The 19029-nt window shown below is 31.7% G+C and overlaps 1 protein-coding gene across 3 annotated transcripts in view; it reads right to left on the bottom strand.

Moving 5' to 3' along the window:
- The window catches only part of LOC118203117 (sentrin-specific protease 1-like), a 183210-nt gene extending 174318 nt beyond the window's left edge, over positions 1 to 8892 (bottom strand). For 2 of the 3 annotated variants that reach the window (XM_085820114.1, XM_085820117.1), the window contains exon 1: positions 8713 to 8892. In XM_085820114.1, the coding sequence (XP_085676240.1) occupies positions 8713 to 8765 (53 nt within the window). In that variant the 5' untranslated portion in view covers positions 8766 to 8892. The remainder of the gene's footprint in view (positions 1 to 8712) is intronic. The other variant, XM_085820116.1, reaches the window with a different exon arrangement.
- Between the last annotated feature and the right edge of the window lie 10137 nt (positions 8893 to 19029).

The raw sequence follows: 19029 nt of genomic DNA, 5'->3' as shown, positions 1-19029 counted from the left end.
TGTATACTGGCATCGCCATATAAATTCACAAAAAAGAGTCAAAATATCCTCCATTGCACCGTTCGACCACACGCATTTCCTTCCTACAAATAGGACACGTAATAATGCCTACTAAGTAAACCTTCATTTATACACCAGTCAAGTAATGCTCTTTTTCTCTTTCTTCCCAAATCATACAGAAACTTCAAACTAATCTTACCACATTTCAGCCATTTTACCATCTAAATTACAAAACAAGCAATATACTTCCTAACCAACATACACCCCGAGCCCTAACGAATTTACCACAATCATGCAACCGATTTCTTCATAACAAGGTTTCCATAACATTTAACTACTTAGGCTACCATAAATGAAACAACTTCACAATAATACAAGGGGTACCCTTCTCTCTAACTGAATTACACAAATTCGGTGTCCATGTACAGATCAATCTATTTTAACTTAAAAAAACATCAGAAAATTGCACAACTTGGCATTGTGCACTTCCTTGACTTTGTCCATGTAGACATTGATCTATTTTCACTTTAAAAACATAAGGAGAATGATGACAATCATACAATGTTAAAACAAAATTACTCATCACTAAAATTGAATAAAATTTGTAGCCAATCAAATCTCTATAAACTGTATTTTGAAACACACAATGAAATAACACAAAAAAGGAAATACATACTATCGCATATACACGCTACAAAAAGAAAATACTGACATATTTAGAAATTTCTGTGTCTTCACTCTGTGGCACACAAAATTCGTTAACAGCATCCAAAAACTTTCTAAAATTATCTTAACTAGAATATGCATACTGACCTCAATACATAAATTCACAAAAATAAGAGCAAAAAATATCCTCCATAGTGCCAGACTGCTGGTGGCATTTCTTGCGTGAACCTTACTTGCGACAAACCCATTCAAAGTCTTCCGAACAATCTTTACATTCGACCATACGCATTTCCTTCGTACAAACAGGACACTTATAATGACTACTAAGTAAAATTGGTTAATCTTTGGATTATAGTAACTTGGCGATTTTTTGGCGAAAATTTGGCGACCAACTCTGCTACAGCAACTCTCTATTTTTTTCACCGCCATTTTGTCTTCACGGAGTAAAGATATATTTCTTTTCTTTTTATTTACTCAACACTTTTTCCAACAATCTGCTAGCCGAATTACACTTATGCTAGAAATTTTATGGAACAAAACTGCTTAATCATGACAAATATTAACTGCAAAATTGGGAAAAAAGTGCAGAATTGCAAACTCCTTGCTGCGTTTATGAAAATCGCTCATGCACAGTAATCATGTACACGTCGACTTATTTTTACTTAAAAAAATATCCCAGAATTGCACAAAAATGGCATTGTGCACACTCTTCACTATATCCATGTACACTGCTTTTTTCTCATGAATTAGAAAAATTTCACAAAAATGCATGAAAATTTTGTGAATCTTTAAATTCGGTAAAAAGGACATATATGAAATTACCTGATCGCGAAAAAGTATATACCCTTTCCAAGGATGAATAAAATAAATAAAATATCCAAAAACTTTTCCCTTTAAATTATCTATTATAAACCTCACATGCCAATTTCTAACGCAAACGTTAAAAATGGTTCCAAATACTTAGTGTCAAATACTTAAATTCTTTCCATGCACATTTACTTCTACTCAAACGTATTCCAAAATACTACAAACATATAACTCTCAAAATCACGATCATTAAATTAAAATATAATTAAATTAAAAAACACTACTTAAAATATAAATAAGCACATACATTAAATTAATAAAAATTAGCTTACAATCCTAATTACTTTAAACTAAATCATTGCTAATAACAATTTTCCAATAATACCAAATTAATTTATTTACTCCTTACATTTAGAACAAAGCATAAAAATAATATCCTCAAATAATTAAAAATACTAACTTATCTAATCTTCTACAGAATCTTGAGTGCATGGCGGATCACAAAATGTCCATTTTCACCGGATTTCTTGCACCGTCATTCAAACTTACCTGTAATATCCTTCCTTTCACACAATCTCATTTCATACCCACATGTTGGACATTCATACTTATCCGCAATTAAGCAATTCTTTTCAATTACACATAAACGCAATAAAAATTTCGATTTACTTTATATAGGGCCATGGGATCCAAATATTAAACAACACTGTTTCACAGAACATAGAATGAAACTAATGCTGTACAGCAGATATTTTTACAAATTTACCCCCTTTTCCGATTAAAGAACAGCGATTCGTCCATTAATGTCACATGACATATCTCATGATCTCTCATTTCCCTCACACAAAATAATGTGTAATCGGAACTGAGTACTTCGCACATTATTCCCAAAGTCCTAGATAGTAACCTTTATCGCCTCCAAAATGTCGCCAAACTACCTGTTACCATATTCCAAAGATTAGCCGTAAAACTTAATTTACACACCAGTCAATTAAGCTTTTTTCCCTTTCATTCCAAATTGTACAAAAACTCACCTTATTAATTATTAATCTCATCACATACAGCCATTTTACAATGTACAGCACAAAATAAGCAATGTACTTCATAACTCACATCCAATGCAGAAATAAGATGCTATAATAATGCAGAATAATAATGCTTACAAATATTTTCCCATTAGTCAAATTCACCTCGATCATGCAACCAATCACACCATAATACGGTTTTCATAGCATTCAACTCAAGTTACCATAAATTAAACAGCAACTTGGCGATAATCAAAGGGGCACCCTAAAATAAAGACTAACCTAATTTTGCAGTGTTTTGCAACAATTTTAAGTTAAATTACTATGCTTTTACAACAACTTTTTTTAACTGCCTTTATTGTATTTAGTTTAGCTTTTGGCATTTTAAATGTTGCACTCATACAAAATGTTTTCTAGAGAAGTTGCAAGACAAGACGGGAGAGCATGCCAAGTTGATGATTTTCAAGATCATGCCAAACAGTACGGGATTATTCACTTCCCCCAAGTAAATACTCTAAGCAATTATTTTTATTAGAGATTTTACTCAAAACACTATATTTATAGTTTCTTCTACTGCAGGCAATCTTTTATGTGCATATTATAAACTGAGTTTAGGACAAAAAAAAATATCAAAATTTGTCTCATGGAACACAGCAAAAAGAATGAAAACAAAAACACGGACAATGCTTGTTAAAACTGAAAATTTTTTATGCAAATGGTTGTCAGAGTTTAGTGAATTCTGAAAATTTGGTGACTTCTATTTAGGAAGATGTGATAATATGCAAGTATTATGATTTGATACTTGTATATTATCACAAAATGTAAGTGCTATTAAAACATCAGGTAAAAATAAATACCAGTATAGCATAATCATTATAACAATTCAAGTACATTTTGTATCTTTAATTTCATTCATTATGTTTATGAGCACACATAGAAATATAGAAGTAAAATATTAATAGTTCAGTTTCTAAACATAAACGTTTGCTTTGCCTATATATTAGGGTGCCCCTTGCATTATTGCCAAGTTGTTTCATTTACGGTAACCTTAGTTGGCTAGACTGAAGATTACGGTCCAGTCACCAAGTGAAGCGAAATTGCACCAAATCTGGCTTAAATATGAATCAATGCTTTCTGATCATTTATTGCTCATTTACTGCTTATTACAATTTCTTAAATTTTGTGACAAAGCGTTTTACTTCATTTTGCTACTGTCTTAGAAATGGTGGTACTTTTCCGTTTTGCCGGCGCAAGCGATAAAGTCACCAATAATAGTACAACCGATGCCAAACGGAATATTATCGCTGGTAACCTTTTAAGCCTCATTTTCAAAACAAGTCGCAGCTTTTTCTTATCAGATTGATTGTTTCTTTCAATACTGGCATATAATTACATAGAATTTTTATCAGATCGTTCAGTTTTATGTCTAAGGCCATTTTCGGTAATTAAGTCAATCAGGATGCAATCACAGCGCTTAACCCGAAGCCGAAAATATAGAAAAGGTACAGTCAAGGGTTAAATTCATCAATTCTAAAGTGAATGCATTAGCGAAGTAAAGCACTGCAGTTTTACATAATTTCTGAGTAAGCTATTCGTACGAATTGAAATATTTCTTGCATTTAAACTTATGTTTCAAATTAAGATTTAACTTGAAATTAATGTAGATAATTACTGAGAGCATTAGATTTTTGTAGAGTAGTTTACGTGAGATGAGATCGCTTGGTGTCGCGTGATATAAACCGGCGAATCAGGATATTGAACCATGAAAGCATAGTAAATTCTTAAATTAAAGTCTTTTTACAAATTTATTGTCTTTATTTATTGGCTTTTTATAAAATTTTAAGCGATATTAAAATGTTTATGCCTTCAAAAAAGGAATTCTTAGAACTAACATTTTTTAAATATTTTTTATGTGTATACTGTATGTTGTCACTAATAAAGTCTGCTTGGCGAGATTTGCGCCGGCGAAACGGAAAAGTACCGAAATGGTATATGAAATTATGAAAACTTTTAATATTGTTGATCCTATAAAATACATAGTTATTAACTTTCAAATACTTTGGGTAAAGTGCAGAATCGCCCACTTATTTGTTTGGTGCTTTTTACAAGAGTAAGAAGAATTGGATTTTTGTCAATTTTCTTTGTCTTTCTAAGTGATAATAGGTTGACGTGTACATGGATAAAGTCAAGGGAGTGCGCAATACCATTTGTGTACAATTCTGAGATATTTTTTTTAAAGTGAAAATAGGTTGATATGTACATGGATACCGAGTATGTGCAATTCTTAAAAACGCACCAAGCAGTGGGTGATTCTGCACTTTTCCCATTTTTCGTTGTTTTTCTTGAAGTCCTCTTTTAGATATTTTTGCATATTTACAGGCTGTTTAGATATTTTTGCATGTTTACATGATCTATTTTTTGCATGTTTACAGAATTAATTCAAATTCGCAACCATCTAATTATGACGATATGATGAGTTAGTGATTTTCTAAAACGCACGAAAACAACCAATTTGGCGACTTGGCAATTTTTTTGAAAACGCGCCAACCTGGATCGTAATACCCAGTTTCACAACCTTAAATGAATGTTACGGAAACCCTATTATAAGTGATAAATTTGACTTATGGGAAAATATTTGCTAGATGTCAGTTAAAGAGCACATTGCATATTGTGTGTTTTGCATCCTAAAATGGCTGCCAGTGGTCTTTGTTGGATGTATTTCAACTGAATCATAAGTACTAAGGAAATGTATATGGTCGAATATAAAGATCGTTCAGATGGCTTTGAATGGGTTTGTTGCAAGAAAGGTTCAAATGCTCACCACATAAAGCATTCCATTAGAAAAGGAACATGGTATGAGGAAAGTTTCTGGATGATGTTAAGGAATAAGGAATTTTATGTGCTACAGACTCAAATTTAAAATTCAACATATGATACATGTCAAACAGATTGAAGTGCCATGCTTTGCAAAGCTAAACAGTTTTCTAATGAAAAATGAATTGCATTTATACAACAATATTAAAAATTATACAATGGATCACCTATTTCATTTGTAGAAAACTACAAAAGAATATTTCCCAGAAAAGAAGAGAAAACTAATTAGTAGAAAACTATTTAGTACAACTGGATAAAACTTTGTTCAAGTACTTCGTTAAGACACAGAAATTCCTAAATAAGGTAAGTGGATATTTCCTTTATGTAGTGCCTAGATGCGATAAGATGTATTTTCTTTTTTATGTTATTTCATTGTTTGATTTAAAAGGCAGTTTATTGAGATTATATATTTTTTGTTTGGCCGTAGTGTAGAACTGAGTGCTTCTTTGATTTTTAAGTGAAAATAAATGTATACATGGACAAAGTGCACAATGCAGAGTTTGTGCAATTATCCGATTTTTTTTTAAGTGAAAATACATCGATGCGTACATGGACACCAAGTTTGTGCAATTTTTTGGCTTGTTATTTTGGTTCTGTGTAGTGGCCATCTTGAAACTGTGCCTTGCTGGCCAATAGCGAAAAATCGCCAAGCAGCACCCTTAAATATACTTTTACCAAACATTTACATTTTTTATGATCCCGTCCCCCCCAAAAAAGAATTATACTTTTCCTTTCAATAATTACATATGTCGTTTAATCTCTTAACAATGATGATTAATGAAATTTCGGTTAATCTTTGGATTATGGTAACTTGGCGATTTTTTGGCGACTAACCCTGCTACAGCAACCTGCTAGTTCTTTTTTGGACGCCATTTTGTTTTCACGAAGTAAAGGCTTTTTTTTTTTTTTTTTTTTTTTTTTTTTTTTTACTCAACATTTTTTTCCAACAATCTACTAGCCGAATTACGCTATGCTAGAACTTTTATGGAACAGAAGTGCTTAATCATGACGAAGATTAGGTGCGAAATTGGGAGAAAGTGCAGAATCGCCCACTGCTTGCCGCGTTTTTAAGAATTGCAAATACACGGTATCCATGTACACGTCAATCTATTTTTACTTAAAAAAAATCCCAGAATTGCACAAAAATGGCATTGCACACACTCTTGACTTTATCCACGTACACTGCTAAAGTCCTAGCCTTTATCGCCTTACCAAAATGTCGCCAAACTACCTGTTACCATATTCCAAAGATTAGCTGAAATTTCAACAAAAACATAATTACTATTTCTGTCTTACTTGGCATAAATTTTGCCTTTAAACTCTAAAATAGAGATCTCTCAAACAGAAACTGAAGCTCTTTCTAAATGCTATCAAAGGAAATGAAGTAAAATCTATAAACTGTAAAAACACAAATATGTAAAATGCCTTTCCAGCATGCGCGATTTATTTCAATTCATATCAATGGTTACAATGCTAATCATGGTTCATATCAATCAAGTCATATCAATGGTTACAATGCTAATAATAAATTAGCAACAATATTAGCAACAGTAAAAGCAGCAAGAAGAGAAAAAGTGAGGAAATATATTAGAAAATGCATCATGAAATTGTTAACTGGCATTTAGTTTATATGGTTAATCTTCCATAAGAGGAGTGACCGCAAAACTTGGCAAGAGTTTTTATTTGGTGCAATTTCGATTTGGTTCTGGCTCTATGTTTTCTTGTGGTAAATATAGAGCTTTATTTTGGTGATTGTAATGAACATGATTTTAGTGTAGCCGTGGTAAATATAGAGCTTTATTTCGGTGATTGTAATGAATGCGAGTTTAGTGCAGCAAGATTTTTTTAAATTTCATTTTGAAATATTGTGTTTATTTTTAAAAGTTTTACTGTTTAATATTTGCAGGAAGCGCTTTTGTTGGCGGGAGAATGTTGGATTTCAGATGACCTGTAGTTTATAATTTATGAATGTCTTAATTTTATTTAGTTTATGTTTTTCGGGTCAGCTAATTATTTTGTTGTTGTTGTTTTGTTTCTTGCATGTGGCAACCGACAGATATGGAATGTTTAACGAAAGTGGTTCAGTTTGCTGAATTACACGACAATAGCAACTTGAATATTTAGTGCATCCATTGTTAGTGAATATGTAGTTATTTTGCAGAGGTGAGATTTTTTTATGCGAGTGAAGAGACATTTGGTATGTATTTTTGTAGTAAATTATTATCATATTTTTGTAATTTTTAGTTTCATATTTGTGACCTGAATTCTTTGTAGTTTATTTAAAATTTTTTTTTTTAGTTTGCAGTAATTCATGCTTGTGTTGTATTTAGCATCATTTTCGTTTGGCGATGTCAGATTTTACATCTGTGGTTCTTTTTGCAATTGGCAATTGCGAAATGAAATGGTGATGTGAAATTTGACATCGCAAATGAAAAGAGTTTGGCGCCAAATTTGCTCGCCATCAACCTAGCCCGCTTATGGAAGATTAACCATAAATATTATATCAAAGCACTAATGCTACGAGAAACAGGAATTTTAATCCTAAGTTTAATAAAAAACAACTTGCTAAAAACTTGTTAAAATTACCTGTATTGAAAATTAGGAGGTGACCAACATTAATATTACATATTAAAATCATCAAGAAGCCAAGTACAACCACATAATTTCATCAAATAATGAAATTTTACAAAAAACTGCAATAATGGGCCATCTGTTAACTACCAGAGATTTAATTTTTGCTAATTACTTGCATGCAAGCACAATGATTTGCACGAAAATTACTTATACCGACAATAATACTGAAAATGTATTGACTGAAAGGGTACTTTAGGTAGAAATATTTTTTCCTACTTTCCGATGTTAGAACAATTAAAAGTACACATTCATTAATTCTAGCAATTACGCCAGTGAAAAGAAAAAAAAAAAAAAAAAAATGTTGATTGTTAAAGCAGTCACAGATAACGCAAAAAGTTTTAAACGATTTCAATAAAAGAAAAATATTTCAGTTTAATTACAATTTCGTATGCATACATAGACGTAGTAAAAGCAGGAATATATACATTCAATGAAAACAACGGCACACGCAAGTAGATAATAAATGGCACTTCAAAGTACTGCAACTGAAACTAAACTCAAGACATCAAAAACGATCGGTTAATTATTAATTACACATAGCGTTTTTAAAAAATTTAGAATAGCTCCACATTTAATATAAGGTTCCCTGTAGCAGCTAAAATAAAGTTTTTCTTCATTGGTTATTATACATGCGCAGCAGAATATTTAAATCTCAAAACGAATGGTATACCCGTTAGAATGTAATTTCAAGTACATAATATCTTACCTTGGAAAGTCAAATCTTCGCTTTCTAAAATTGTTCAGGTTAGAAGACGACATTTAACATAAGATTCAGATATAAATTTTGGATTTCAAGTCATTAATTATTTAAATTAGAAAGAAAATACAAATACACTTTTCTCAACTACTAATCGCACACTCTCGTGAAAGACAGTTACTATGTTGAGTTGTTTATAGGCTGCTTGAGTTTTCGAACTATCTTATTACAATCAGGAAGTGTTTGACGCATGAGCAATCTCTGCGGTTTTCCGATTTACCTAACTTACCTTTCCCAGGCCTTGGAACAATATGTTTCCCGGCCGATTGTCTTCCAACCTTTTCGATTCCATTAACGCTGTGCGTTCAGGAATTCGCCTTAATTATAACTTCTCTCTCTTTCAATCTTGTAAAACAAGTTGAAAGCGGAAAGAAACTTTCGTCCCTTATGGGGACTTCTTATTCACTTTTCTTTCTTTAAACCCTTAACGGTTTCGTTCATTTCTCTTCAGCCATAGCTTTTCCTTAATTAATTCAGTTTTCTTAACTAAGTTGTGGAGGTAATTGCATTAATTTGCAATGGTACTCCGGAAAACATCGCCTTGGGCCTTGGAAGTGTTTGACAGAAGTTGCATTAGCATCTGTGTACGATTTTACACACACAAATCGTATTTTATTCTTGAGTGTCAAGATGTAGAAATATCTTTTTACTTGACTTCTGATAAGGATCGGGTGGGGGGAGAAAGAGTAGGGTGAAAGGAGTGGTGGGAGGCAGAAAAAAGAGAGTGAGGTAGGGCTTCCGAAAGAGATGATTCAAATATTTTAACTAAATTTCGGGAACAGCTTCAGTAATGACCCCCTTCAAAATATGGCAAATTTGTTTGGCGCTAAAACGCGTTAAATACCGTGTTTTGAAAATTGGTTACCATCAAAATTTTCCGACGAACTTCTGTGTTTCAAAAATGGCTACCATCTTGTTTTGTTGTGTTATGTTTTAATATATCGCTGATTTTTGTTGTTTGACTTATAAATTAATACTTGTTTGGCGTGTTATTGTACCTTAATTAAATCAAAATAGTTGATGTACCTTTAATTGGGCACCAAACGAGAAATTTAATAAACTTAAAAAGAATAACTTAATAATTATTGATTCTGGTAAATGCTTTAAAAACACTTATTCACAGAAAATCAAGGTTTTTTAATCTCTAAATTTTTGGTTGAAAATCATGACAAACACAATTTCATTTGTGGCATCCATCTAAAATTAACCTTCCATCTTAAAGTAATTTCTTTCTTTGGATAGTTAAATTTGTTTTCTGCTAGACATTTAATTTGAATTATCATATTTTTTATTGACACTGAACTAGACTATATTTTGTGTTGTTGTTGTTTTGACTAATCTCGCTTGTCTGATATGAGAGCAAGCCCACGAAATTCATCTTTTTCCTTTTCCGGTGGTGAAGGTCTGACTCTCCCGTCCGCGTATTTCCAAACCTTACCCCACTTTTCGAATTTTTGACGTCACGGAAATAATCGACTAGTTTCACCTGGCAAAACGGCGTACCCCACTTTTGACGGGACACGTTATTAACCGGACCTCTTCTCGCTCCTCCCACTAAATGGAACCCTCTCATTGGTTATAATGAAAGTCAATCAGGCATGACGTTGAGATGAAGAGTTTGGGCTCCGGGTTACTAGAAGAAGTACTTTATGTATGTCATAGTAATGAAGAGCAACTCAAATATCGCCAATTTGTCGTGATTTTGGGATCTTCGCGCATTTTCTTTGTTCTTTACTGAAATTTTTTGTTCGTATGCAGACAGAAATTTTCCATAAGCTAATCACTAATTTTAATGCTTTAACGTATTAAACGCTATTTTATAAGGAGAAGCATTTACAATATACTCTGAAATATTTTTTAATCACTTAATACTATAACAATAATTCGTATCACTGAAATAATTTTTCAGTATTTCCTGGATTAAGTTTTTATCAGGATCATCAAAAGTCTTTCGATATGAAGCATGGTTTATTAATCTTTGAACAAATGTAGTTTCAAAATATTAGTCGTAATTTTATTTTCTAACATCTCATAGTTAGATCTTTTATAATTTTGAACTTACGTTATCTTTTCTCAAATAAAATTCGTAAATTGTGAATGATCAGAATAGCTATTACTCTACACCGATTTCAGGAGGTTTTTATAACACAAAATAAGTATAATAATAAATGTTTAATAATTTTAATTTATCTTAATTTAATTTGATCTGTTTTTATATTGTAACAGATTTGCAACAACAAAATATCCTTGATTCAATTTACTTATGTAAACTTGTCATTGTGATATATAAATTATACTTTATAATTGATATTTTCATCAAATTTCTATGCACCTCATACAACTAGTTAATAATAAGTAAATGGTGTATCATGTTGTATATGGTTAAACTTTGTAAAAAATTAAGAAATCATATTGCATGTTTTCAAATTATAAATAAACTGTTTAAATCTCCTTTAATTAGCAAATTAAAATGGTTTGGATAAATTTATGTTACTTTTGTTTTGGATAAGTAATTATCGTTTCTTTTAGAATTTTCTGTTCAATAGCTCATTTTAATAATTAAACATATGTTTGATTTGGATCCCATCAGTGGCCAAGCAGTAAAGTTACTGAATACTAATAGTTTGACCTGAGTTGGATTCCAATCGAAAGGGTTGGCTACATGAGCATTTTTGCAAATTTCCAATGTGTAACTTGGATACCATTCTAGAAAGTCCTCCACAAAAGCACTCCTCCCTTTTGACAAATAGCACTCACATGCTGAAGAATTTTCTGTTGAATAGCTAGCTTCATTTATAAAGCAAACTGAACTATGTTTGATTTGAGATTAATTAAAAAATGAAAGGCAACTAAAAGCTAATTATCATTTATTTTAATTTTTTAATTTTTCTCTTCAAGTTAAACAGCAAAATACAACTAATAAGTTAATATAGTATAGAAACTAATACATAATGATCATACTGGGTATTTTCTGGGCACTTGATATAAGAAATACAAAAGTAAACTGTTGATTGACTCCATAAAAATAAACAGATTTAAAGATTTTATTCCAGTTATTGAAAAATTAGTATATATATTGATTAAATGTGTGCAAATTAAAGATTAAAACTTTAACGTGCAACTGATTTAATAGCAGAGTAGGTAACACTGATTTCTTGAATTTATGGGTTCCTGTGCTAGGCGAGAAAATGCTGACATCCTTAGCTATTTATAATTCATTCTAAGGAAGCATTAGATCTTTGTATAGTTAATTTTCTTTTTAAAAAAATGTACATTAGGATGGTAAATAATGATTTTATGTTTCTACTGGGTTACTAGAACTTGTATTTTAAGGTTATTTTAGTAATGAAGATCAACTCAAATATTACCAGTTTGTCCTGATATATTCTTTGTAGATGTATTCTGTTCCTTTCAAAATGTTTATTGATCATTTACTTGTAAGATAGTTATGAAATAAAGTATTTTCTCCTGTCCTTCCACATGTCTTCATGGTGTAATTGAAAACAGACTCGATGCATATTCTAGAGTTTCAGGGTTCCTGTGAGAACATTGCACATTTTTCACACCGCCTGCTTCAAAATAATCTAATGATGTCACATAGTACTTAATTGTTCAAAAGCTAGTCAATAATTTTAATGCCTTTTGCCATTTTGTAGGGAGTAACATTTATATTATAATATGAAATATTTTTATAATCACTTTATATTATTGAAAAATTAGTAATTATATTTGCTATTTAATAGCTGATTTAATAACAGAATTGTTAGTGCTGTGGTTTCGTTAATTTTGGTTCCATTTCCAGCTGAGGAGATGCTGATGTCCTTAATTATTTATAATTCATTCTAAAAAAGCATTAGATCTGTGTACAATCAAGTTTCTTATTCAAAAATGTGCATTAAAATGCTAAATAATGATTTAATGTGTCTGAGTTAAATTATAAAAATAATCCAATTTCTTTGTGATGATCTTGCATTTCATTATTAGCTTAAAATGTATTATGACATGGACATGTATTAGTTTACTACTCACACATTTAAAAAATAAATACCTTAAAACTTCCAAAGACTGATATAATTAAAAGTTCAAGATAGTGTGGTATCTTGATATTGTGCTTACATCAAAATTTGAACTAAGCTTTACACATTTGAGCAATATAATCACAAATTAAATAACTGACCTAAATTTCTGTAACATAACATTTAATGATTATGAAAAAGCACACAGTGACTTAACTATCTAAAGATAAAAATTACCTTTATGGCTGGTATTCTATTTAGGATCCAGAAAAACCACAAAGCCACCTTTACGGCTAGCCCATTTCTAATGATTTCAATGCTTTGAACTATTAATGTGTGGATGGAGAACCCCAACATACTGATTTTTTTTGCTCAAAAGACTTCTCCTTATCTAAGCAATTAAAATTTTTCTAAAAGACATATATTTCATACATAAAATATCAGTAAATGACACATTTAAGTTTTTATATATATATATATATATTAGATTTATTTAAAACATTTTAATGAACACTATATATTATACTTAGGTTCAAGTCATAGAATATCTAAATATTAATTCTGATTATTGATTTAGTCCCACACGTAGCTGAGTAGTTAAGACTGCTGAATGCTGGAAGTTTGATCTAGGTGAAAGTACTGGCTGTATGGTTTTTCCTGTGTGTAACGTAAATGTGAGCCGTTTTTTCTTAGGGAAGGCAGATAGCCCTCGTGTTCTTTGCTGTATTCAAATATCCTAATCTAAACTTTTATTCATTTTTTTCCATTTAGTGAATATGGCAGAGATAGTTATAATTCTTATGTATTACAGTGCAAGGATAAATTGTTGTTAATAAAAATAAACAAATAAGTTTCATCTTTACCCTCCCCCCTGTGTGTGTGTATGCATGCATAAAATTTTGATTTTTCCATCTAAATTTGTTTTTGCGTTTAATTATTAAACTTGAAAAGTCAGTTTAATGCCGCGTATGTAACTCAAGTGCATTTTTATCCAACCACAACTTTTTTTTTTTTTTTTTTTTTTTTTTTTTTTTAACTGCAGTGTGTGTACAAAACTTATTTCATTTTACTTTGGATTCACTAAAATTTTTAATTCGATACTGCCATTTTACCTCTGCAAGATGATTGTTTTCAGAGATAATCAAATCTTGAGCTTATGAGAAAACAAATCACTCGTGGTAGTTCTAATTTTTTTTTTAGCTTAAGGAACAATGTAATAAAAAAACATGAGAATTTCTTAATCTTTTTCTTGAATCTTCATTGGGCTACATTTTGTTATTCTATTGAAGTATTTATCATCCTTGCTGCATAATACAGTCAAAAGTCGTTAATCCGGACTCGTCGGGACTTCGGCGATTCCGGATTATCGATTTTTCCGGATTATAGATCATCAGTTTAAATCTGGTAAGATGGCATGCAGGAGGGGGGAAGGAAGGGGAGAGGAGGGGAAGGAGGAGGTGAGGGAAGAATTATAAAATTAAAAATATCAAACCGTAATTTATGAAATAAAGAGCAATTATTATCTAAAGGGTATCAAAATTTACAAAAAGAAAAAGCTAAATATTTATTTGTTAACTTTATTAAACATTTCTTTCAATGTAAGTTCTTTAATATGCTTCGTTTCATGTGATAATACTTTCTCTTTAATGCTATTAAACAGACATAATTTCTTGTTTAATTACAAAGTTCCGCTGTTCAAGTCCTATAATTGCTGTGTCGAGAATACCGACTAATTTGTCAATCGAAATTTTTTCGTTTTCAATAACCTCTGAGTCACTTTCTTCACTATCGGAAGCGAATCATAATGACGAGGAACTTGATTTAAATCATATCAAAGACCGAGTACATCGAGATGAAATACTAGATTAAGTAAAGAATTATAAGCCAAATAAAATAAAAACATCTGCCCTGAAGATAAGGATAGTGCTGACAGATCAACTTCCAATTCATTACGCGCCGTGTCGTTTCCTTTCCCCCGCAGAGCAGCGTGAAAGTGATAAACATATTTCGGAATGATTAGATAATCAAAGAATATGTCTTTATCCATTTTTTGCAGCAATTCCACTTTCTGTCTAATGGACTTCGAAACATACTTTTGCTTTGTAGATCCTTTACATATTAGTAAATATATATCGGAAATTTTATTTGACATAATCGAAGTTCAAGCTTACTTTTATAAAATTGCTCTAACAGTCTGCAAAAAATAATAAGCAGGATTCAATTCGAAGATTAAAGAACAACGCAATCTGCAACATTAACTGAAATAGATAATTAGATAATTTTAGCGTATACCGTCCGTTATACATTAAACGCGCATGCGTAAACGTATTATACGCATGCGCACATGTATATTCGCAGCCGTAAAGGTCTTACGCGCACGCGTAAACGCCTATGCGCATGCGTGAACGCGACGCATACGAAGAAAGTTTTTAGCTTTGAGGTTCGGATTATAGATCATTCCGGATTATGGGTGTCCGAATTAACGACTTTTGACTGTAATTGCCAGTTTTCAGAAGTTATAATTCAGTGTAGTGTAATATTTAATTTATCTTTCACATTAAAACTTCAAAAATAATGAGCATCCTTTTTTATATCTTTATTTCATTTTGATTTTTATAATAATTAAGAGATAGAAGTCTTCAAAGGAATATAACTGCAATTTGTTTTAAAATTTATTAAGATCTATAAAGAAGGCAATACAAGAACATGTCATATATGCATAAGAATTTTGGTCCTTGTTCAGTAGCAAGAGGCTTAAAAAAGGAAGAGAACGTTCTGACTGGCTTCCCAATGTAATCTAAATATCTTCAAGATTTTGCCATCAAGTAACTTCCTGAATTCTAAAAATTACGTCACCTGTACTTCACCAGGTGACTAGTCCTGTGTTTTAGACACCATACAGTTGGCAGTTTGGAAACATACACTAAAGTTTTAGCATTTTCCTAAAATATGATTAAGTAAAAATAACCTCGACTTTACAATATCCTGATTTAATGAAAAATTTCATGAATTATGTCACACTTTGATTACTCTTAATTGTTTGAAATGATATTTTTGCATCCTTAATTGACAAACTTAATGACTATAGCACAGGGAATTTAAAAAAAATTACTGAATTTAATTCAATGAACTTTTCATTAAGTCACTCGTGTGCAAAATTAAGAGCATTTGCAAATTATGTTTATTTTTAAGAAAAGTTTTGAATCTAAGGTACTAATTATGCCGCCAAAGAATTATGCAAATATTCAGAGTCGAATACGTAACCGTACATGTGCGTATCTGCGGAGCTATGATCGTGAAAAGAATGTCAGCGCACGAGGGGTTATCAACAATACTGGATATTAATCTGCATTATGATTGCACCTGTATGTATTTGTGTATATTTGATATCTCCTTTTTTAATATCTAAATTGTATTACACTTCATTTGTATTCTTATTTCATTGTCCCTTTGCTGTGTATATCAGAGACTTCGAGGATTTTTTCATCCCTCCATTTCATGTGTTCTATAACCACTAGTTGGCACCACATTACAGTAAATCACCTATCTGCATGTTGGAAAATTTTTTATCACCAGTTCGGACTAGCATCCACTTTTGCGATGGAATCAAAGAGTTAAATGCAATGGTAGCCACAGTAATTTGCTATAGATTTCGCCGATTACGGTGTGTATGTATAAAGCCAATGGCCCAGAAGAGTTCTCCCAGATTCGGGTAAAAGCCAGTTAGTTACATGCCTGTTTCAAAGCCACGCTCGGCGATTAACGGTAGATTGTCGCCAGATCAATCAGAAGCGCAGGTAGTTAAAGAGCTCAATGTGACACCCAGTGTCGTCAGCAATTTATGGAAACAGTTTCAGGACTTTGAAAAGTTCAACCAAGATCCACAACCAAGGTCCAAAGCCGACCAAAATCCACAACGACGATTGAAGCTCACTATTTGCCTCTTTCAGCGCTGCGACACAGAACTGCTACAGATTCACAACTCTCACCTGAGCTCTGTGCTGCCGCTGAAATCCGAGTTTCACGGTTTACAGTTGTCTGAAGGCTTCATGAGATAGGGCTGTATGCCAAAAGACCTGCTATTTGCGTTCCGCTCACTTCAATACACAGACTTCAGTGCGTGCTTTTTACACGAGCCGAGATATGCCTGGCCATTGATTCTTATTGTGGAAACAATAAGAATCAATGGCCTGGAACACGATACCATCCCTCCCTCATCATGAGAAAGGATCATTACGGTGGTGGAGGTGTAATAATTGGGTAGGTATTATGCTGAACGGCCCCACACCTCCCTTCATGTGTTTGACAAAGGCTTTCTGATTTCTATGAGGTATAGAGAGGCAATCTTAGATCGTATGTTTCAGGAGCGCAGTTGGTCCGGTGTTCCTGTTAATGGATGACAAAGCTCGTCCACATAGGGCTCAGCTGGTCAACAGTAACCTGGAAAGTGAGGATATTCGCCACCTGGCTAAACAACGCAACACCTAACTGAAATAATATATCCCTATAAAGCATGTCTGGGACGCTCTTAGAAGGGCAATTTTCCCCCTTCCAAGAACCATCCTGGAGTTGAAAACTGTCTTGTTGCAGGAATGAGACCGACTGCCATAAGGGCTCTTCATCTGCGTCCTGTCTAGTATGCCGTCACGCTACACGACCTGTCTGGCTATAGAAAAGACCATACCTCATATTAGATCTTAGAGAGATGTTAATTTATTTTACCGATGTTTATTTAGAGCTTCATTGATAATCATGAGACATAAAATGACTTGGAATGTCACATTCCTTTCTCTGTTATAAATGTATATTCATAGCGTAATTTTAAAATAATTCATATTCAGCGATTTTAAGTGATTTACAATAAATTTGACAGATGAACTCCTGTGTAAATAGAAAGTTTAAGAAACATTGATGAAGTTCTCCTGTATTTATGTCTTTATTCTAAACAACGCAACACCTAACTGAAATAATATATCGTTAGTTTCGCTTTCAGTTTCAGGATAGTTTTAAAAAATTATTTCAACTTTTTAAAAAATTAACAGTATTCAGGATCTTACCTGTTTTTGAGGTGATCCTCTCTACTTCTCAAGGTTCCATATGATTTCGATCTTGTGCGAAAGTGATTTTCAGTACCGATATTAGACTTAGAAATATTTTGTTCTTTTCAGAGATGGACGCAACTAGAGAGTTTACTGCATTTTGTTTTATTCCGTCACAAATAAGGTGATGAACGATTTCATCACGTTTGAATATTTGTGAATGATTTTATGTTATGCCCTGTTAATTATAATTACATAAAGGGAAACTTTTTTTAAATTATTTCGTGTGATATTTGAATATGATGCAAATGTTATGCCATTTTTTAACCATATTTAAAGACAATATCCACAGTTAACTTTTAACAGTTACCGTTATTGAATCTAAGAATCTCTAGAAACTATGCATTTTCGTCTCAAAAATATAATAAATAATGTAACTGTTCAATAAAAGACTGACAATACTTTTTATAAATTTTAAATAACTTTGAATAATTCGTACATTTATCAGTTAACCAGATTTTTAAATCGCTATAATTTAAACACTTTTTTTTAATATGCTTGGCACTTTTTTCATTTTTGGCATTGCGAGCTTGGTATATAACATTATTCGAATTATCGAAAACAGTTTTAAAAAATTATATTTGAGAATGCAGGTCATGATATAAAGAATTATCGCATTTGGCCTTTGCCTGTTCTCATGACTAGCACGTCCAGCTGTCATGAAGACCAAACATTAGCTTAGTCTTGCTGATTTTTTATGGCAGGTTATGTAGCACCAATGTGCGTAATAAAAAAACTGCCCATTAAATTATTCATAAGTCAAATGAAACAGTTTACACATTGTGTTGTTTATTGAAAGAATACAAGACTAGCGATATTTTTTAAGATGTTTACACATTCACTAAGTTATTTATTTTTGGTTATGTATTATGTTTTATTATTTGTATTGTAATACAGTATTTGTCTAATTTTACCAATTTTTCCTATTGACACATAGAACTCTTGTGTTAATTTACAATGAACTGAAATGTAATAAATTTATTGTTTAAAATATAAATAGGATTTATATTTTAAACCTGTTATTTGTTTATCTATTTATTAAATATTCATAAAAATATATTCAGATTAGGTACTGAACTGATTTTTAGGATAAAAAAGACACGAAACCACTAGAATTAAAAAAATGATCCGACAGACTATTTTACCAGATT

Source organism: Stegodyphus dumicola, chromosome 7 (genome assembly GCF_044657685.1).
Source record: "Stegodyphus dumicola isolate Sdum_Otavi_A_Nest chromosome 7, ASM4465768v1".
NCBI lineage: Eukaryota > Metazoa > Arthropoda > Arachnida > Araneae > Eresidae > Stegodyphus > Stegodyphus dumicola.
Note: the sequence above shows the minus strand (reverse complement) of the source record. Positions and strands in the feature narration are given on the sequence as shown.